The 19,938-nt window shown below is 44.0% G+C and overlaps 10 protein-coding genes and 1 non-coding gene across 11 annotated transcripts; 6 read left to right on the top strand and 5 right to left on the bottom strand.

The window, feature by feature from the left end:
• Positions 1-46: 46 nt before the first annotated feature.
• Positions 47-1,736, top strand: FA14DRAFT_161189 (uncharacterized protein). Its single transcript, XM_025498999.1, has one exon. The coding sequence runs from the start codon at positions 248-250 to the stop codon at positions 1,388-1,390; it is 1,143 nt and encodes a 380-aa protein (XP_025353543.1). The 5' UTR covers positions 47-247; the 3' UTR covers positions 1,391-1,736.
• FA14DRAFT_179894 (cysteine proteinase) lies at positions 1,715-2,539 on the bottom strand (the record flags this gene model as incomplete). Its single annotated transcript, XM_025500963.1, has 3 exons — positions 1,715-1,941; positions 2,015-2,215; positions 2,278-2,539. The coding sequence occupies 3 exons, from the start codon at positions 2,537-2,539 to the stop codon at positions 1,715-1,717; spliced, it is 690 nt and encodes a 229-aa protein (XP_025353542.1).
• A 749-nt stretch (positions 2,540-3,288) lies between these two features.
• FA14DRAFT_161188 (putative ATP citrate lyase subunit 1) lies at positions 3,289-7,106 on the top strand. The gene has a single exon (XM_025498998.1). The coding sequence runs from the start codon at positions 3,486-3,488 to the stop codon at positions 6,951-6,953; it is 3,468 nt and encodes a 1,155-aa protein (XP_025353541.1). The 5' UTR covers positions 3,289-3,485; the 3' UTR covers positions 6,954-7,106.
• A 135-nt stretch (positions 7,107-7,241) lies between these two features.
• Positions 7,242-7,359, top strand: FA14DRAFT_t34. The gene has a single exon. It is a non-coding gene; the product is annotated as a tRNA-Trp (tRNA).
• Positions 7,360-8,113: 754 nt separating this feature from the next.
• On the bottom strand, positions 8,114-8,533 carry FA14DRAFT_124792 (DUF1183-domain-containing protein; the record flags this gene model as incomplete). The annotated part of the gene is made up of 2 exons (XM_025496664.1): positions 8,114-8,233; positions 8,297-8,533. Coding segments are annotated over 2 exons (357 nt in total), but the record flags the coding sequence as incomplete, so codon positions are not given.
• Positions 8,534-8,780: 247 nt separating this feature from the next.
• Positions 8,781-9,632, top strand: FA14DRAFT_190403 (cyclophilin-like protein; the record flags this gene model as incomplete). Its single annotated transcript, XM_025501791.1, has 3 exons — positions 8,781-9,104; positions 9,162-9,280; positions 9,351-9,632. 3 exons carry the CDS (start codon positions 8,781-8,783, stop codon positions 9,391-9,393), a joined length of 486 nt encoding a protein of 161 aa, XP_025353539.1. The 3' UTR covers positions 9,394-9,632.
• Positions 9,460-10,536, bottom strand: FA14DRAFT_164819 (mitochondrial carrier; the record flags this gene model as incomplete). Its single annotated transcript, XM_025499912.1, has 4 exons — positions 9,460-9,836; positions 10,008-10,134; positions 10,162-10,258; positions 10,280-10,536. 4 exons carry the CDS (start codon positions 10,534-10,536, stop codon positions 9,460-9,462), a joined length of 858 nt encoding a protein of 285 aa, XP_025353538.1.
• Positions 10,537-10,542: 6 nt separating this feature from the next.
• On the top strand, positions 10,543-12,852 carry FA14DRAFT_135343 (uncharacterized protein). The gene has a single exon (XM_025497003.1). It carries the CDS (start codon positions 10,907-10,909, stop codon positions 12,596-12,598), a length of 1,692 nt encoding a protein of 563 aa, XP_025353537.1. The 5' UTR covers positions 10,543-10,906; the 3' UTR covers positions 12,599-12,852.
• A 31-nt stretch (positions 12,853-12,883) lies between these two features.
• FA14DRAFT_173053 (uncharacterized protein) lies at positions 12,884-14,809 on the bottom strand (the record flags this gene model as incomplete). Its single annotated transcript, XM_025500452.1, has 1 exon — positions 12,884-14,809. One exon carries the CDS (start codon positions 14,807-14,809, stop codon positions 12,884-12,886), a length of 1,926 nt encoding a protein of 641 aa, XP_025353536.1.
• A 2,007-nt stretch (positions 14,810-16,816) lies between these two features.
• Positions 16,817-18,580, top strand: FA14DRAFT_109642 (uncharacterized protein; the record flags this gene model as incomplete). Its single annotated transcript, XM_025495884.1, has 2 exons — positions 16,817-18,453; positions 18,514-18,580. Coding segments are annotated over 2 exons (1,704 nt in total), but the record flags the coding sequence as incomplete, so codon positions are not given.
• A 292-nt stretch (positions 18,581-18,872) lies between these two features.
• On the bottom strand, positions 18,873-19,889 carry FA14DRAFT_173051 (uncharacterized protein; the record flags this gene model as incomplete). The annotated part of the gene is made up of 1 exon (XM_025500451.1): positions 18,873-19,889. Exon 1 carries the CDS (start codon positions 19,755-19,757, stop codon positions 18,873-18,875), a length of 885 nt encoding a protein of 294 aa, XP_025353534.1. The 5' UTR covers positions 19,758-19,889.
• Positions 19,890-19,938: the final 49 nt, after the last annotated feature.

Here is a 19,938-nt window from a genome sequence, read left to right as displayed (position 1 = left end):
AGAATGTGACATTCTATCTGCAAATCCATTAACAGATTCGTTCACCACCATCATCGATTATCGGGCATCAAGAAGGTAGGTGTCATCATTGAGATATAAAACAGCGAAAGGACTATCGGGCACATCATTGTGAAAGGATCAGATTTCGACTTCACTTTCTTGATACAATTCATTTCGACAAAAACATCTTTCGACGAACAATCTTGCTGACATTGTCAATCACATTCCATTTTCTCCTCAATTAGAAATGGCTGCTGCTCGTCCGACTGTTAACGTTCGCGGTGTTGACGGCGCCGCCGCTGGCTCATTGCCATTGCCTGCCGTCTTCACTGCACCCATCCGTACAGATGTGGTGGAAGCAATCCACAAGAACATGGCCAAGAACAAACGTCAACCATACGCCGTCTCCAACACTGCCGGTATGGAAAACTCTGCTCACTCTTGGGGTACCGGTCGTGCCGTTGCACGTATCCCTCGTGTTGGTGGTGGTGGTACTCACCGTAGTGGTCAAGCTGCCGGATCTAACGCCGCCCGTGGTGCATGGATGTACTCTCCTACCAAGGTTTGGCGCCGTTGGTTCGTAAAGATCAACCAAGCTCAACGTCGTTACGCTACAGCCTCTGCTTTGGCAGCTACTGCTATGCCATCTCTTTTGTTGGCTCGTGGTCACCGTGTTGAAGGTTTGGAAGAAGTCCCAGTCGTCGTCAACGATTCCGCCGAATCTTTCACCAAGACAAAGGAAGCTGTTGCCTTGTTGCAAGCTGTCAAGGCATACCCTGATGTTGTCAAGGTTTCCAACTCTCGCAAGGTCCGTGCCGGTGTCGGAAAGATCCGCAACCGTCGTCACAAGCAACGCCGTGGACCTTTGGTCGTTTACAACGAAGACAAGGGTATCGTTAAGGCTTTCCGTAACTTGCCCGGTGTTGAGATCGTTAGCGTTCACCGATTGAACCTGTTGCAATTGGCACCAGGTGGTCACGTTGGTCGTTTCTGCATCTGGACCGAGAGCGCATTCAAGGCTTTGGACACCATCTTCGGTACATACGAAAAGCCATCTGAACTCAAGAAGGGCTTCTCTTTGCCATCTGTCTCTTTGCCATCTGCCAAGATCTCTCAAACTGATGTTACAAGAATCATCAACTCTTCCGAAATCCAAAGTGCAGTCCGACCAGTCAAGAGTGCCGCTACTACCAAGCGTCCTTTCACCCAAAAGAAGAACCCTCTCCGCAACCGAGGTGTTCTTTTCCGTCTCAACCCTTACGCACAAACTGCTATCCGTGCTTCTATCCGTCAACAAAAGCAACACATCGATGGCAAGCTCAAGACCGACAAACGCGAAAAGAAGTTGCCTGCTGGTGAAGCATTCTTGGAGCAATTGCACGCCCCATAAATTGGGTTTGTGATTCGGTTACCGTTTAAAAAATGAATTGTGATACACATACTCGCAGGTCTTCTTTACAACATTGGATGATGATGTTTTGCTGAGAGGACTTGTTGAGGACATCACCTTTCATGTATTGTGTATAGCTTCTGCGCATGCGTTCATGCTTGTACTTTTCTCTTGCCTTCATCTCATACTACCCTTACTTCCGACTGTCATGAACGCACATTCGCAAGCTATCATTGTTGCATTCTCATCATCACTTCTATACATACACATCACGATCAAAAATGCTAAGGCCATATCTCAGATTGTTTGTTTGGAGTGCGGGTATCAATTGAGTTGTCCGACTGTCTTGATTATATCTTTGTGTGAATGAATGCTGTCTTTTTCTTTGTCGGAGAGGTTTGCCCATTTGTTCAGCCAGTCGTACAATGCTTCACGAAATGCTGCAACCCTTTCTGGAGTGAGAGACTCTACAGCATCTTCAAGTTGTTTGCATTTGTCATCCATAAAGTAAGAATACGGTATTAAAATGGCGTAGAGGCCACAATCGCTTGCTGTGCATGGCAAAAGGGGGAGGGTCAGGTAAATTGAATCACAGTGACTTGCTAGTCGAACATGACCACTTACCATTAGCTTGAACTGGACATTCCCCTTCGGTAAATTTGTTTGCCTGTAGATTTGGAACTTCTGACAATTTGTTAAAGACAAGTTTTGCCGATTCATTATTCGCAGGAGACAACGAGTCTAAATGGATTGCTTTCCCGTCTGTGCAACATAGACATGACCAATGCGATCCTGTTCCGTCTGGGTTGCCGTATCGATCCGATACTATAGAGGGGTTAAAAGTGTCAGAAGCGTAGAAGATATGCTGGTGTGATTATGTCACTTACTCGGTAAAACCATAAAGTCTTTCATCGGCGGAAGCATTGATTCAACACCATCCTGTCCATCAGGGAGGTTAGACAGCAGCTCTACAACGGAAGGTGGCCATAGCCCCACCTTTTTTCCTACATGTCGATTGATGACCTCATAAATGAATGTTATGATTGAATCATTTATCCATTCATCAGGCTTGAGGGTATCTAAATCACTTGGTCGAATTGCTGCATCTCCATATGAGATTATCACCTCATCTGAATCTGAAGAAGTCATTCAGGCAACCAGAAAAGACTTTCTTTGTGGGGTAGCAAGGCTGATTGCCAGCTTAGGCCTCCACCATAAGAAAAGCTTAATGGTGGCTATCTTGTACCACAACAATGGGATCAACTCACGTGTGATCATCGTTTCTTTTGAACACGCGTCCGAAATCCCTTTTCCGCGTTACCGGACACGGAGATTTATTTTAGGCGCTCTTTTTAGAAGAAATTAATTGGGCTCCCCCAACCAGAAGATCGTCAGCGGGAGGGAGACAATAATCCGGTTGTGAGAGAAAGCGGAAAGCTTATACTGTATCAAGAGAAATGATTAAATAATCAGAATCAATAGCCATCATTCTACAAAAAGACCTATGTCCGATATTTAACAAAACTCATCTGATCATAAGTAGAGTATCGAGAGTTTACTTCTATCGGAACAATCATCGGACTATTCGCTTACAAGCATTAAAGTATCTTCTTGTACTCTCTCTGTTAAACAAATGAACCCAACACTTTTTTCAACTTAGTTTATATGCATCTCTTTCTTCCGCATTGAAGTAGACTAGTTAAAGTTGTCCAGTGCCTAGCTTTATCCGTCGGGCCTTTACGCTTGTTGAATTGTTTATCACGCACAGGGCACTTTTTATACGCACTTAAGCTGTGTTATGTTTTATCCCCAAAAGCGAGGTTTTTAGGAACTTTTGTGGTTTTTTATATTTTGACCCAAAAAGACTAAGCGCGTTTTATGCACTTTACAACTGCCAAAATCAATAATAAAGTTTTTGTTGGTCTTTCCGCTACAAACGCAACTCTGGGAAGAGTCAACAGCAACAACAAACTTCTCTCCTTTCTCCTCACAGTGCTCCAAAAAAGACTTGTTTGTGTTTAAAACAGGTCAACGCTCATAATTATCACTTCTTTCCTTTTAACTTTCATACCTCCTCCTCCTACCACTTCACAAAATGTCTTCAAAGGCAATCCGTGAATTCGATGCAAAGTTGCTCGTTAACTATTGGTTGCCTCGTGCTCCTTTAGCACATGCTTCTTGCAGTGTTTCAGAAAACTTTAAAGCTCCAGCTCCTAAAGTCGCACAAATCGCTTGGGATGCTGCAACAAACACAATCACACCCGAAGAAGCTTTACCAGCTTGGGTTCACAACACAAAATTGGTCGCAAAGCCAGATCAATTGATCAAAAGACGTGGAAAGGCAGGATTACTCAAACTAAATTCAGATTGGAAAGATGCAAAAGAATGGATCTCTGAACGTGCAGGAAAACCACAAAAAGTGGAAACAGTTACAGGAACTTTGAGTAACTTTATCGTTGAACCTTTTGTTCCTCATCCTTCCAATGCAGAATTTTACGTTTGCATCAACTCTACACGTGAAGGAGATTGGATCCTATTCACACATGAAGGAGGTGTAGATGTAGGAGATGTAGACGCAAAAGCACTCAAATTATTGATTCCAGCAAACCCAGAAGACGCTTTCCCATCAAGAGCACAATGGACTGAAACCCTCCTACAAGGCGTTCCAGATGCCAGCAAAAAGGAACTCTTGACTGATTTCCTCATCCGTCTATACAGTGTTTACGTCGATTTGCACTTTGCTTACCTCGAAATCAACCCTCTCGTCTGCCTTGACGATGGCACAATCGCATACCTTGATATGGCTGCCAAATTAGATCAAACAGCCGATTTCATCTGCGGTCCCAAATGGGCCATTGCTCGTGATCCTTCAATCTATATGGGAACAAGCATCTCTGCTCCAGCCAAAGGTGAAGAACGCGGTCCACCAATGTACTGGCCAGCACCATTCGGTCGTGATTTGACAAAAGAAGAAGCATACATTGCCAAATTGGACGCAGGAACTGGGGCTTCTCTCAAATTGACAGTCTTGAACGCAAAGGGACGTATCTGGACAATGGTTGCCGGTGGTGGTGCCTCTGTCGTATACAGTGATGCTATTGCTGCTCACGGTTTTGCTGATGAATTGGCAAACTATGGTGAATACTCTGGTGCACCAACTGAAACACAAACTTACGAATACGCCAAGACATTGTTGGACCTCATGACCCGTGGTACCCCACACCCTGACGGAAAGATTTTGATCATTGGTGGTGGTATCTCTAACTTCACCTCTGTCGCTGCCACTTTCAAGGGTATCGTTCGTGCTCTCAAGCAATTTCAATCTCTTTTGGTTGCTCACAAAGTACGCATCTTTGTCCGTCGTGGTGGACCAAACTACCAAGAAGGTCTGCAAGCAATGCGTCTCTTGGGTGAAACTCTTGGTGTCGAAATGCACGTCTACGGACCTGAAGTTCACATCACCTCCATTGTTCCTCTCGCTCTTGGTTTGATTAAGCCAGATGACATCAACTTGGAAGACACAAAGATTGCCATCCCTGCTTCTGGTGCTCAAACTCCCGTTGGTGGACAACCAAACGGCAACAGTGCCGAACACAAGCCAACCGGATCAGTCAACTTTGAGACCGGAGAGCGTGTTCAACCTCAAGATCAAATTGTCACCTTCAACCCCGTCACCGGAGCAGCTCAACGTCCTGAGCACTTGCCATTCGACGAAAACACCCGCTGTCTCGTTTATGGTCTGCAATCTCGTGCAATTCAAGGTATGTTGGACTTTGACTACTCTTGCGGCCGTAAGACTCCATCAGTGGCTGCAATGATCTACCCATTCGGTAGCAATGCTTTGAATAAGTTCTACTGGGGTACAAAGGAAACATTGGTGCCTGTCTACACCTCCGTTCAAGAAGCTGTCAAGAAGCACCCCGATGCAGATGTAATTGTCAACTTTGCATCTTCCCGTTCAGTCTACTCTTCCACTTTGGAAATCTTGCAACTTCCTCAAATCCGTGCTTTGGCTCTCATTGCTGAAGGTGTTCCAGAACGTCATGCCCGTGAAATCTTGCACCGAGCAAAGAAGGCAGGTGTTTTGATCATCGGTCCAGCCACCGTTGGTGGTATTAAGCCAGGCTGCTTCAGAATCGGTAACTCTGGTGGTTCAATGGAAAACATTGTTGCCTCCCGCTTATACCAAGCCGGTTCAGTTGCATACGTTTCCAAATCCGGAGGTATGTCTAACGAATTGAACAACGTTTTGTCTCTCATGACCGATGGTACCTACGAAGGTATTGCCATTGGTGGTGACAGATACCCTGGTTCCACTTTCATTGATCACATGTTGCGTTACCAAAAGGACCCCAACTGCAAGGTCATGGTCTTGTTGGGTGAAGTTGGTGGTGTTGAAGAATACCGCGTTATCGAAGCCGTTCAACAAGGTATTATCACCAAGCCAATCGTTGCTTGGGCTATTGGTACTTGCGCCAGCATGTTCACAACCGAGGTTCAATTCGGTCACGCCGGTTCGATGGCGAACAGTGATTTGGAAACTGCCAAGGCAAAGAATGCAGCAATGAGAAAGGCAGGATTCTTGGTTCCTGACACCTTTGAACAATTGCCAGGCTTGCTCAAGTCAACCTATGAAAAATTGGTAAGCAATGGTTCCATTATTCCCAAACCACGCCGTCAACCACCAAAGATCCCAATGGACTACAAACAAGCACAAGAATTGGGATTGGTCCGTAAACCAGCTGCTTTCATCTCTACCATTTCCGATGAACGTGGATCTGAATTGATGTACTCTGGTGTCAAGATTTCCGAAGTGTTCGACTCTCAAATGGGCATCGGTGGTGTTATCTCTTTGTTGTGGTTCAAGCGTCGTTTGCCTGACGTGTACACCAAATTCATCGAGATGGCCATCATGTTGTGTGCCGATCACGGTCCAGCTGTCTCTGGTGCTTTGAACACCATCGTTACTGCTCGTGCTGGTAAGGATCTTGTCTCTTCTTTGGTTTCCGGTCTTTTGACTATTGGTGACCGTTTCGGTGGAGCTTTGGACGGTGCAGCCCGCATGTTCACATCTGGTTTGGACAGAGGATTGACTGCACGTGAATTGGTCGATGAAGCTCGTCGTAACGGTGTTCTCTTGCCAGGTATCGGTCACAAGATCAAATCAGTTTCCAACCCTGACTACCGTGTCCAAGTCGTCAAAGAATACGTTCTCAAGAACTTCAAGACTCACCCAACATTGGATTACGCTTTGGCCGTTGAACGTGTTACAACCCAAAAGAAGGATACTTTGATCTTGAACGTTGATGGATGCATTGCTGTTTGCTTTGTTGATCTTTTGCGTGAATCCAGTGCATTCACCCGTGAAGAAGCTGATGATTACATCAAGATGGGAGGTTTGAACGCAATCTTTGTTTTGGCTCGTTCGATCGGTTTCATTGGACACTTTTTGGATCAAAAGCGTCTGCGTGCACCTCTTTACCGTCACCCTGCTGACGATTTCATGTTGGAAATGACTGAACCTCCACGTATCCAAGTTGATGGTCGTCGTGCTCTTCAATGAGTTCTCCCATATCACTCTCTTTTCTATTTCACACAAAAAATGTTCAAAAATTGTACTAATTGTTCCGCTTCATACGGTTTTCCCTATAGTTTCATTACCTCTTTTCGTCTCTTGATGTGACTTCCATTCCTCACTAGGGCAATGAGAATAGACCTTTTACTAAATTGTGTTTGTGTGTGCTATGCTTTAAGGAGTGAGAAGTGGTTAAAATAGTTTTGATAATTTTTTAATCGAATTTTTTTCCAGCTTACTCTTATACGCACGCGGGCCTCTAATTGCTTAATCCGCGGCCCTGTAGCTCAGTTGGTAGAGCGACAGATTCCAATTCTTGGAATACACTAACGCGGTATCCCTTGGAATATAGATTGTTTCCTGTCGGTCTAGGGTTCAATTCCCTACGGGGTCAATTTTTGCTTGTCAGAACCAGAAATACACAAGTAGGTGATGGTGACGATGACGATCAATTGACAAGATTTTTTTTTTGAGAGGTGATATTATAGTATTGCTACATTGCAAAATATGATACAAGCATTCTATGCAAAAACTTATCGCACACTTGATCCTCCATATCCATAGGCTGTTCGTGTTTCAGAATCTCCATTTCTGGATCGACTAGGACCAGCTGCTCCGAAAGAATTACCACCTCCGCCGCCGAAGCCAGCCATTCCTCCGCTGAAGCGATCAAAGGGATCATACTCATCAGCCCCACCGCCTAGCCAAGTTCTTCTTCTTTGATTATTTGCATATCTGTCACCGGTAGTATTTGTTCCACGCATATATCTTGCCGTTTCATTTGCCAGTACTCCACCCAACATACCTGTCCAAAAGCCCGGTCGCCAGCCTGTTTGTGCCGATTGTTGATTTGAGGATGATGTGCCTGGTTCTTGTTTCGGGTAGGTTCTATAAGGTGGTGGTGGGTCATTTGATGGATAGCCGCCGCCGCCGCCGCCATAACCACCGCCTCCTCCTCCCCCTCCGCCGCCTCCACGCCATGTACCGCCTGAGCGCTGATTTCCAGGATTGTTATTCTCTTGACGACCTTTCCAGAAAAAGAACAAAAAGATGGCAGCAATAATTGCGAAGAAAATCCAACCTTCTTTATTGGAATTACCTAGAGGCGAGGAAGATTTGTAGCCATTATGATCAGGATAGTTTGGCAAGATTGTATACTTTAATAAACAGCTTCCTCGCATCACATAATCGTCATGTGGCCCTTCCCAGCCTTCACAAGATACGTCCACTGTTCCGAATCGTACGCTATGATGGAGATCTGCCTCGCACTGAGTTGGCAATCGAAAAGATTAGCATCATCTGACTGAAGTGGGGATGTTCACTAAACTCACCTTCCAAGCACCATCACCTTGGTTCTTACACAAGACGATATCAGGACCATAAGTATCACAGATGTGTTTGCTATTTCCTATACATTGTAATTGTGGCAAGGGGTTTTTTCTTCTTGATAACGTTTTATGTCCATCTTTAAAATACAACGATTTGATGTCTTCCATCGGTATTCTAGCCGGGTTTTGTGGACGTCCTTGAGCATCTGCTGTAGCAAAGAGGCAGGCTGCTATGCTCATCAGAGCAATGGTGAGCAACCCTCTCATCTTTGTCATTGTGATGGAGAATGAGATGAATGAAGGATTGGAAAAACGAGCTTAAATAGTACATTCTTCTTGACTGTTTCCCTCCACGTCAACACTTCCACGATGCCTTTTCGGCGTAAGCGCGTGCAAAAATGAACCGAAGTGAGTGAACAAGTTTAAATCTTTAGCCGCGGACAGAAGAAATGAGAACAACACTTTTGATGTTTACAACCATTCAAATATGACATCAACCGATCAAGCATCACATGTACGGCTACAAACATCACAAGGGAATATAACCTTAGAGTTATACTGGAAACATGCTCCAAAAACATGCGAAAACTTTTCACAATTAGCCGAAAGAGGATATTATGATGGCACGCCATTTCATAGAATCATTTCGGATTTTATGATTCAAGGTGGTGATCCGACAGGAACGGGCAGAGGAGGAACGAGTATTTATGGAGAAAAATTTCAAGATGAATTCACGCCTGAATTGCGATTCGTAGGTGCAGGTGTTTTAGCCATGGCTAATAGCGGACCAAACACCAATGGTAGTCAATTTGTGAGTTGCTCCAATGTCCTTATAGAGAATCATCTTCCTAATGCTTTCTTTTTTCAGTTCATCACTTTGGCTCCTACACCCTTTCTAGATCGCAAACATACCATCTTTGGTCGAGTGAGCGATGGAATGGATGTTGTGCAGAGGATGGGACTTGTTGCGACAGATAGCACAGATAGGTAAGTTGATATTTGCAAGCCGAATTTATAGCTGTTTATACTCACACGAATTCCCTCCCCCCCTCCGCAGACCACGAGATGAGGTAAAGATAATCAAAGCAACAGTGCTATAGCAAAGAGAGGGTATTGGAATTGTATTTTACACAGCAAATCATCTATATTGTACTTTTACACGCCTTTCAACTCGTTTGCACTTCTTCCACTTTTTCCTTCACTTCTTCAATCGCTTGTTGTGCCTGTTCTTTTCCCGAATTTCCCCACCATTCTCTTCCTGCTTCATAAGAGCCCAAATAAATACCCGCTCCTAATGCTGTCCAAACACTTCGCAGCGTTCCACCTTTCATCAAGCCTCGCAGGCCTTCCCGCTGCCAAATGTCCCTTCCAACACCTGCGATCGTTTGAGATGGTGCATTTTGCATTTCTCCTTTTGTAGGTCCTAACATGATTCGAGTTTTGACAAGATCTAATGGCGTTGTAACCAAAGCGGATATCGCACCAGCAGAAGCAGCACTCGCACCGCTCACCAAGCCAGCTTTGAGGTAGTTTGGTGGACCGGCTGTCGGAGGTGAAATCTCACTTCCTCTTTCGTTATTGACAGCTTTTTGTTGGATATTATATGCCCTCCTCCTTGCTGCTAGACTTGCATCGATATCTGTGCTATCCTTAGGCTCTTGTTGATGGGCAGCACGTCTTGCAGGCTTCCTTGGGGCAACGCCGAAAGCATCACTGAGATGTTGACGAAAGTATTCGTACAATGGAAATTGCATAGCAGTAAAGGGTAAATTTCTACTAACCAGAGCCCAATAACCTTGTCGTAACGATCTGAATTTGAGATCTTCAAAGACTGATGTACTCTGCTTTAATGCATCAGAGGCACTTACTTGTCTTTGTTGTTTAATTGTTTCGGCTGGCGTAAGGATCAGACAGGCTGCCATTTCAGCAACCGCACTGGCAGCTGCATGACCGACAGCTTTTGCTCTAGGATCACTTCCGACATACTGTCCAATAAACGGCGTATCAGAAGAAGTAAATGTGATCTTTGCATGTTCATAAGTCGTAAAGAATAAAGCCGCACTCGGTAAAGTGGCCACAACGACCGGTCCAAATCCTTGCCAAAGACCTTTGTATAACCCTCTGCCTCCAGGATATCGAGTTTGAAAATCTGCCGCTTGAATGCGTGATTTTACCGTATCAAGTGGAAAGATGGAACAATCTACAACGAATGCTGCTAATGCACCCGGAACGATTGTATCCATGTTTGTCGCAGCAATGGTCGTTCAGAGAAGAATCGGGTTCTTTGCATTAGAAGAAAGTGGAGTAATTGATGACCTGCATTGGGCATTACATAAGCACGTTCTTCTTTCTCCCGCTGTATCTGGCGTGAAGTGTCTTTCCTGTCAGAACAACAAGAACCACGATGATATTAGCCCATTTGACCTTCTTTCTATCCCCTATTACCTTCTTATAATCGCCTGAAGGTAGGATGGAAATGATTGTATGGTTCAACTTGCCCTCATTTTAAACTCAGCTCTTTTGGCGCTAATGATGCAGTGAGATTGCATGCTGCCATAAGCGTGCCTTAATGAGTCACTTTAACTCATTCCCAACCACATCATTCCAACAATCATGACCGGATCAAAACATTCCGTTTGTGTTTTTTGTGGCTCATCGCCAGGAGCACGACCGGAATATGTGGAAACGGCAAAAGATGTTGGTCATCAGATGGCAAGTACAACTTCATGGCGGTTAGTGTATGGTGGAGGAAATCGTGGTTGTATGGGAGCTGTTGCATCGGCTTATTTAGAAGCAAATGGAAGTGTTTTAGGTGTGATACCAGAAGCTATGGTCAAACAAGCACCAAGAGGTCATTCAACAACTTCAGCTGAAGGTAAAGGTCCTGAATTACTCAAACCAACCAATTCCGAATCTGGATCGTTTGAAACAATCTTGACAAATGATATGCATTCACGTAAGAAGAAAATGGCGGCAGAATCTGATCTTGGATTCATTGCTCTACCCGGAGGATATGGTACATTTGAAGAAGTATTTGAAATGATCACTTGGACACAATTGGGCATTCATCGCAAACCGGTCATTCTCGTAAACGTTCTCGGATTTTATGAGCACTTGAAGCTATTCGTTGAAAAGGCTTTAGACGAACAATTCATTCCAGAATCTGGAAGGAGCATCATCTCATTTGTTGATGAGAAAGATGCTCAGCAGTGTGGTGGCTGGGGTAAAGCTGTTGTTGCTCATGTTCAAAAGGCCAACGAAGCTCTTGCCGCTTCCGGTATTCAAGGCTACTTTGATTGGGACGAGCAAGGTCAGACGCAAAAGAAGGGGGACCAGACCGAATTCAGTGTCCCTGCTTTACTTCGCAATACACCTGCCGATCAGCTCAGCGTTGATGTCAAAAATCTCACATTCTCCTTTGCACCCGACAGTGGAGCTAAACCTGCATTGGAAAATTGCAATCTTCAATTGACGAGAGGATCACGTTGTCTCTTGATCGGTGCAAATGGTGCTGGTAAATCGACAATCCTACGACTTTTGGCAGGAAAACGTATGGCAAGCAAAGGAGCCCATATGCGCGTATTCGGAAAGGACGTTTTCCATCAAGCACCCGGTGGAATCACGTACCTTGGTACAGAATGGGCAATGAACCCTGTTGTTCGATCTGATATTCAAGTGGCAGCATTTTTGGACAGTGTTGGTGGGTATCGTCATAAAGAGAGACGCGATCAACTGCTCGATATCTTGGACGTCAACACAAATTGGCGCATGCATGCAATCAGTGATGGTGAACGTAGACGTGTTCAATTGACCATGGGATTGATGGAACCTTGGAATGTTTTACTTTTGGATGAAGTGACTGTGGATTTGGACGTACAAGTTCGGGCTGATTTGTTAACCTTCTTGGCCAGGGAGACGGAAACAAGAGGTGCGACAATCATTTATGCCACTCACATCTTTGATGGCTTACAAAACTTCCCCACCCATCTTGTTCATATGCAACACGGTACAACAACGACTGAAGAACCAGTCAATTGGCCACCTTTGATGCAGGATGATCAGCAAATGCAATCACTGCCTGCTATTTGGCGTGAACATAAGTCTAGCCGTGCTGATGCATCAAAAGCACCTCCTCTATTCGAAACTGCATTGGAATGGTTGCGTGAGGATAGAGTTGTTCGCGCTGAACGTGAAAAACAGCAAGGTACTACAGCCGTTCGTGGTGCACGTAGAGGCGATCAAACCGAAACGGATAGCGAACGTTTCTTTAGCAAATATGATTATTCTCAAAATGTGAATCGTTAAAGTCTCCCCCTTCTTCCCCTAAAGACGCCTTCAACAAGGACGTCATCGTGCAAGCCGACTGACAGATCTTTCAACACCGATCTGCAGCCGGCAGTTGCTCTCCTTTTTCTGCCCTCTCTCGTTTTACGTCTCATCACGTTTTAATTGCTCTAAAGTGGAAAATCAATAGACCGCTTTGCTTCGGCTTCATCTACCGCACACATTCTGTATCATCACCATCACATGTTCAAAAATAGATATATATTAATCAAGTCCGAGAGAAAGAGTGAACTATGAAGACATTCATCACTCAAAAGCGGTACCGTTCCACTTTTGTTTTTTGTAGTCAATTACTTCTCCTTGCAGAGCACCAGAAATTGGCTTTCTGTTTCCGTTGATTGGTCTTGTCAAATGATTTGCTCCTCGTTTGACGTTAAAGGTGGCCAACAATTCTTGCTTTGCGTCTGGCAAAGTATTGTTAAAGAATCCGTAAAAGTTTGCATTGGCTTCTTGTTTTGATAGGGAGACTGTAAAATAACCACGAGTACCTCCATCAGCATATTGAAGGTTACGATTAATGGTAACCAAACGTTTTGCGTTTGCGGTATATTGTTCTTTCGTTAACGATTTACCATACGAACTTGGACTGCTAACAGCCGTTCCTGCAAATTCAACACCGAGTGCACCTTGACCGCTTGAAGGATCGTATGCATTTGTGTTATTCTCCCATTGTTCATAAATGGCATCATATACCCAAGCAGCATGAGAATCACCGGCAAGGAAGATTGTATTATCGATCTTGTTTTCTTTGATCGTGTTAAACATTCTACGTCGGTTTGCTTTGTATCCATCCCAAGCATCATAATTGATCTCAAATGTTGGCTGTCCGTAATGCAAATGGTTAACAACAATTTGTTGTCCAACAAGTTTCCAGATCGCACCACGTTCTTGAGAATGAACAAGGTTCTTGTAGAACCAACGTTCTTGCTTTCCGCCCATCAAACTGCGGCTGGTATCGTTGGACATTGCCGCAATCTCATCTGTGTTATAGTAAAGGTCTGTAATGTCACGATCGTAGTTACGAGTGTCGAGCATGCTGATATCGGCCAATTTACCATATTGAAACTTACGCCAAATGCGCAAGCCATCAGTGGTATCCACTTGACGGATTGGCATCCATTCGTAGTATGCCTTGACAGCACTGCGCTTGCGGTCAGTAAAGGTGACACCGTCTTTTGTACCTGCGGCTGTGTTGTTTGAATCAGCAGTACCATGGTTGTAGCTATTATCTGCCACTTCATGATCATCCCAAACCAAAAGCCAAGCTTTCTTTTGATGTAATGTTTGCAAATCTTTGTCTAATCGATAAGATGCATATCTTTGACGGTAATCCTCCAAGGTGTAAATCTCTTTGTTTGGCAAGGGAACTCGATTCAATGCTCTGCCATCTCCGTATGATCCTTTACTGCCATCACCAGCTGATTCGTAGATGTAATCACCGATGTGCATTGCAAGGTCAACATCATTCGATTCTGCTGCACCGCGATAAGCGTTAAAGTAGCCGAATGGCAAATTGGAGCATGAAAAGACGGCAATCTTGAGTTTATCGACACTTTCATCGTTTGGTTCAGGCATAGTTTTGAAATGACCGGTTGGTGAAACGATGGAATGATCATGACAAGCAAAGAAGCGATAAGAATACTTTGTCAACGGTTCTAAGTTGGATGCTTCAACTTTGTACGAGTAATCCACATCGCTCGTTGTCCATGCGTAACCGCTGTCAACAATATTTCCGTTTGAGAAATCTTGCGATTTTGAAACTTGGTATTGCAAGCAGACTGGATCTTTTGTTGTGTTGTCTGCAGGTACAGGATGTGTCCATAGAATAGCAGAATCATCGTATGGGTCACCAGCAGCAACGCCATAAGGGAAAGTGACGTTACCTTGATAAGCATCTCTACCGTCACTGCCATACTTTCCGTCATAATCCAAGACCAGCTGATCGGCAGCATGTCCACCGCGTACAGAATCGAAATTACGACGTTTCAATTCAGCCGAACGACGAATGATTTGATGACCGATCGATTCGATATCGTGCGATAAGCCAGATCCGCCAACGCTCAAAGAAGGTGAACGGTATGCCATATTGCGTTCTAAAGGTGCAATGGCTGCTTGTGTCAGGCCAATGAATGCCAACAGTGGCACGAGGGCCAAAGAGGTAGAAGACCTCATCTTTAGAGTATTGTCTGAAGAGGGGGGTTTGGGTTGTTGGTGGTAGGATGGATGGATACCGGAAGCAACCCCTCATACTTTATATATCATCGGATGTAAAAAGGGGCATTCATTTACGTTCATATTGTATGCGCTCGGATATTGGTTCCTGAACCGGAGGGAGTAGTGTACCTGCACAAAAATGAAATTTTCTCAAGAGAGCACATGCTCTTCATCAAGTGATCGCCATGATCGGTTCTTCCTATTTCTTACATTGACATGCATTAGCGTTTTGCCAAGACAAAAAGATTGAGCATTAATTTGATCTTTGATTGGCAGGAGAAGGTTTTTGATTTGAAAGCAACACTCTAAACGACAGACGGTGGTGCATTAGCGTATTATTTCTTTTTGATTAGGCTCACACTTCAAACAAAGAACGTTTTTAGAGATTTAATTTTAGCGTTGAACGTGCCCTCAACTGCAAGAAGATGTCAGAATTATATGCTCTTATTTCAAATAAGTTGAATTTAACTGGTTAAACTTTCTCCAATTTAACCGCCATGTCTCGTTGATCATTTCGAAGGAACCGTGGTAGTGCACGTGTCTATTGAAAACTTCAAACTTGTAGTTAAGGCTGAATGTCTTTCATCCCCGGCTCGGCTTTTGTTCCTGAGCTGAAGGAGAGAAGAATGCTTTGTGAAGTTTTACTTGATGTTTGACAAACAACAATCCATTTGATTATCTTATACTCATTTCTTTCTCCTTAAAACTCACCTCATCTGATAATTGATACTGTCAGCAATTAAGAATTATGCTTTTAAGGAACCGAACAGTGAAACGGAGTGCTCCGCGAGGTATTCATAATTCGTTCTCCGCCTATCCGCATGCAGCCAAGGCAAGTGATTGTGCCTTGATTTATATGAGATGATGGGCCCGTATGACTGTCGGCTTAAAAACAAAGAGGGTGAAGCTCGTATGAAAAAGGTTCCGCGAATTCCACGAAAAGATGGCGTGACTAGGTAGCCTATGGCGTCCATACATATAAATAGAATCAGACAGCGACAATATTGACCCACTTTATTACGCCGACCATAACACAGGCACAGCAAGCATTTATCAACGTCCCACAGTTGGATGGAAAATGAACGTCGACTGAATCATAAAAAAGGCGTCATCTTTGCTTAGTAAAAAGCCGCGAATGATGAAAAAGACCCAATTGTCAACTTTGCACAGGAATGTGGAACAATCACATGGCAACAAGCCGAGATGACGATCAAAGTTGTTAGCAAGCAAACAAAAAGGGGGTTATGTGGGGTATACATTTTATGAAACAGGCAAAAAGTCAGCGCGGTCCGAATTGCAGGCTAAAGTCGTACGGGGGCCATTGAATTAGCTTACCTTTCTCTCTAATATGGACGAGCTTCAATGGATAAGCCCCTCTTCTCTCTCTCTCACTGCCACATCCCTCGTCTTTTTGATGTATGTATACGAATCTTGACAGCTTGAATTGTGCCTAGCGGAGTAGGAGACTGAGTTAAAGACTTCTTTCCTACCTACATGACAAGGAACATTATCCGCCAAATTAGCTCATTTGGGCGTCCGGCGGAAATGACAAGTCCATTGACCATGTTTCTAAAGAGAATGTCACGGACCTGAGTGATTTTTGCGCTGAAATGATGCGGTGTTTACTGTTCCACACATAAATGAAATGGCCCCGGTAGAGGGCTGTACCTGCAGCATGTATGTATGTATGTATCATTCCCCTTCTTTCCGGGGAGTTGCGGTTTGGCTCTGCTTCCTTACCCATGATTTGCGCCAAAGATGACATATAAAAAGAATGCAATGGGGCAATTCTGAACCTTCCATCCTCACAACGAGAAAAAGACTTCTGCGCAAAACGATATGATACGATTTCGACTAATTTCATTCTTTTTGGTAATAACAACATTTTGGCATGCAATCCAATGCAATCCTATCGGTGATTATCAGTCTAGAGTGGATGGATATGAAGTCTTACCGGTCGAAAGAGTGGTTCACGAAACATTGTACATTACCCAAGGTACACTTTGGACAGATGGGAATCCACGTGAAAATTCCGTTTTGATCAATGGTACTTCACCTGGTCCAGAATTGCGCTTTCGTGTAGGAGATTTGGCATTAATCAAGGTTTTCAACCATTTACCAAATCAAAATACAACTATTCATTTTCATGGAATCAGTCAATCACTCTCACCGGCTTCAGATGGAACACCAATGATTTCTCAATGGCCAATTGCACCAAACAACTTTTTCGAATATCAAATTCATTTCACAAAAGCCGATATCGGAACGACATTCTACCATTCCCATGTTGGCGCCCAGATCATGACTGCTCATGGTGCATTTATAGTAACGGGAGATGAAGAAATATCAACGATTCCAAAAGGTGCGATAGAAAAGACAATGTTAGTAGGTGATTATTTCTATGCAAATGATGAAACGATTGTCAAGGATCTCCTTTCGGATCCGTTCGTTTGGCCTGGAAGTGCTTCGAGTGTTTCCCTGAATGGCAAATCATGGCGTGTTTCAGACGGCTGTAACGATACTATTGCGGCTATGAAAGGTTTGAATTGCGATCAATCTGATTACAAAGGTCCAGAAGTGATTGATGTGGAATACGATAGATCCTATCGACTTCGTTGGATTGGCGCTCAAACTTTAATGCACTTGGCAATCGGAATCTTTGGACATTCTCAAAAGATCATCGCAGCGGATGGCAAACATATGCAACCAATCAACACAACTTTTATTGAAATTATGGGTGGACAAAGGTATGACACCATTCTCAACACAAAGACAAAAGAACAAGTTGAAAGAGAAAAAACAGGTGGTTGTTACCCAATCCGATTTGAAACACGCTGGCGAATTCCTGCAACGAATGGCTGGGCAATGTTGCGTTATCCAAACAGCACATGCGATGTGAAGATTGATGCGCCATTTCCACGTAACAATACTGCCACATATTTGCCAGCACAGCAATTTGGATGGATTTCTGATCAGTTTCACCCGTTAAAAGGCAGTAAACATATTGCGCCTCAAGATTGGGAAGTTTCAAGAAGGGTAATTTTGCAAGCACAGCAAGTTGCAATTGCACCTGGAAAGACGCCTGCTTTACGATGGGACGTGAACAATCTTGCTTATAATGAATCGGATCCAAGAGCAAATCATGATAAAGTTACCGTTCAGACACCGTACTTGATTCAATTGTTCAAGGGTGACGCAATGATGCCAAGCTATCAACGTGGCTTACATCCCACCTCACCGGATGTACAGCCCGGATTCGATGAAGTCAGCAGCACGTACGTTGGAAAAGCAGGAGAAGTGATTGACGTTGTAATAATCAACAACAGTAGCGCTTTCAATCATGTTACAGAAACTCATCCCTGGCACTTTCACGGCGCTGAACATTTTACAATAGCAATGGGAATTGGTGAATTCACGGAAGAGGCTTTTCAAAAAGCGAAGAAACGATTTTATCCCGGGATTGCAAGGGATACAACTGGTGTTTGGCCTGGTCTAGGTGCTTCGATTGAGAAACCGGCTGTCCTTTTGGCCAATAATACTTCAGGTGCTTGGTCTGTCATTCGATACAGGGTTCCGGAAGACGATTCTTCAAGTGGAGTCTGGTGAGTTGTTCCGAGTGAAAAGTTGTACGATAATGATCACTGACTTTTTTTTGCACTTAGGATGCTGCACTGTCATTGGGCTTTCCATCAAATAATGGGCATGTCTGTCAATTGGTTCTTTGGACCGATCGAGCAAGCCTTGAAGAATCATTACAGGTACGTAAGATTCTTTTCAGTTCTATGGAAATAGGAGAACTCTAACATTCTCTTCCCTTGCAGCGATCCCGATTATCTGCTCTTTGGCAGAAACGTCAGCGCTCCATACACAAAGCGACATGCCAACTCAACAATCCCAGTCTCATTCGGAATGTTTACCTAAAAGGACGGTCTACAACAAACGAAGGCAAACAGAAGGGAGGTTCACAAAAGTATCTATTTCCTGGGATTAATGCAGAGCATTTGTACATTAACGAGAATAATCATGAACTTTGTTCTGTTTTAGCAGTGAACCATGCATAAGCGCAAATGAATTCGAAAATTGCCACCAATCCGATCGCAAATGCTGATCCGATAGGTTTACTTTCATGTGCTTTTAGAGTGAGTGCACTCATTTCACCGTCAAAGATGAATGAGCTATCTTGCTGACCGAAATAACGAGATGTAAGAATCATGAGCACTTGAGAACAAGCCCCACCAAAAATCAAAGCGAAAAGACTTTTTGCACGAGTTTGTGATGCTTTGGATAAACTTAAAGGTAAGAGTGGATCACTGAACAAGCTTGCCATTGATGCTGTAAAAACGACAGTTGTCGAATAAGGAGTCGATCCTAATTTTGTTGCACAAACGGCCATTGAGCCCATATTTGTTGCCATTACAAACAAAACACCCATTCCATACCACCCTGACCAACCATAAAATGCCAAAAAGGGAACGAGAACAGCAAATACTACACCTCTTGCCAATGCTGTGATTACAAGTTTACCTCTATGTTTTCCGTGGAAATGGGAATCGATCCAAGTTGCTATCAAAGCGCCAAAGATGAAACCTAAGACGGCGGTTGACGATAACCAAATTCGAGAGATTGAAGAAGGAGGAGAAGGATTGTGTAGCAATGTTGTAACGAGAGCGATTGTTAATTGAGTAACGTTTCCAGTCATGAAGCCAACCCAGGTTCCTGTTTGACTATATGCGGCCGCATCTGCTGCTCCTGCGATCACACATTGCCAAGTCAAAGCAGCATGACAATTGTTCGGATCGACTGATTCGGTTAAAGAAGCTTTCCATCGTTGCAACACAGAACTTGTCCCTCTGGATGATGTTCCGTTCGTATGTGTGGAAAGTAATGGCTCCCTCTCGTTTGCCATCTTGAGTAGGTATGATGGTAATCGTTGTCATGAACAGGGATGAACAAAAAAGCATTTTCTATATATGCGGGTCGCTCGGCCTTAAACCCCCTTCCATGCCGAAAAAGTTCTCCACAATGGGCGGCGGACATTAGCAAGATGGGTTATTATATAATCTATGATTAATGGTGCCCTTTTGTCT

Source organism: Meira miltonrushii (assembly GCF_003144205.1).
Source record: "Meira miltonrushii strain MCA 3882 unplaced genomic scaffold FA14scaffold_3, whole genome shotgun sequence".
NCBI classification, from domain to species: domain Eukaryota; kingdom Fungi; phylum Basidiomycota; class Exobasidiomycetes; order Exobasidiales; family Brachybasidiaceae; genus Meira; species Meira miltonrushii.
Note: the sequence above shows the minus strand (reverse complement) of the source record. Positions and strands in the feature narration are given on the sequence as shown.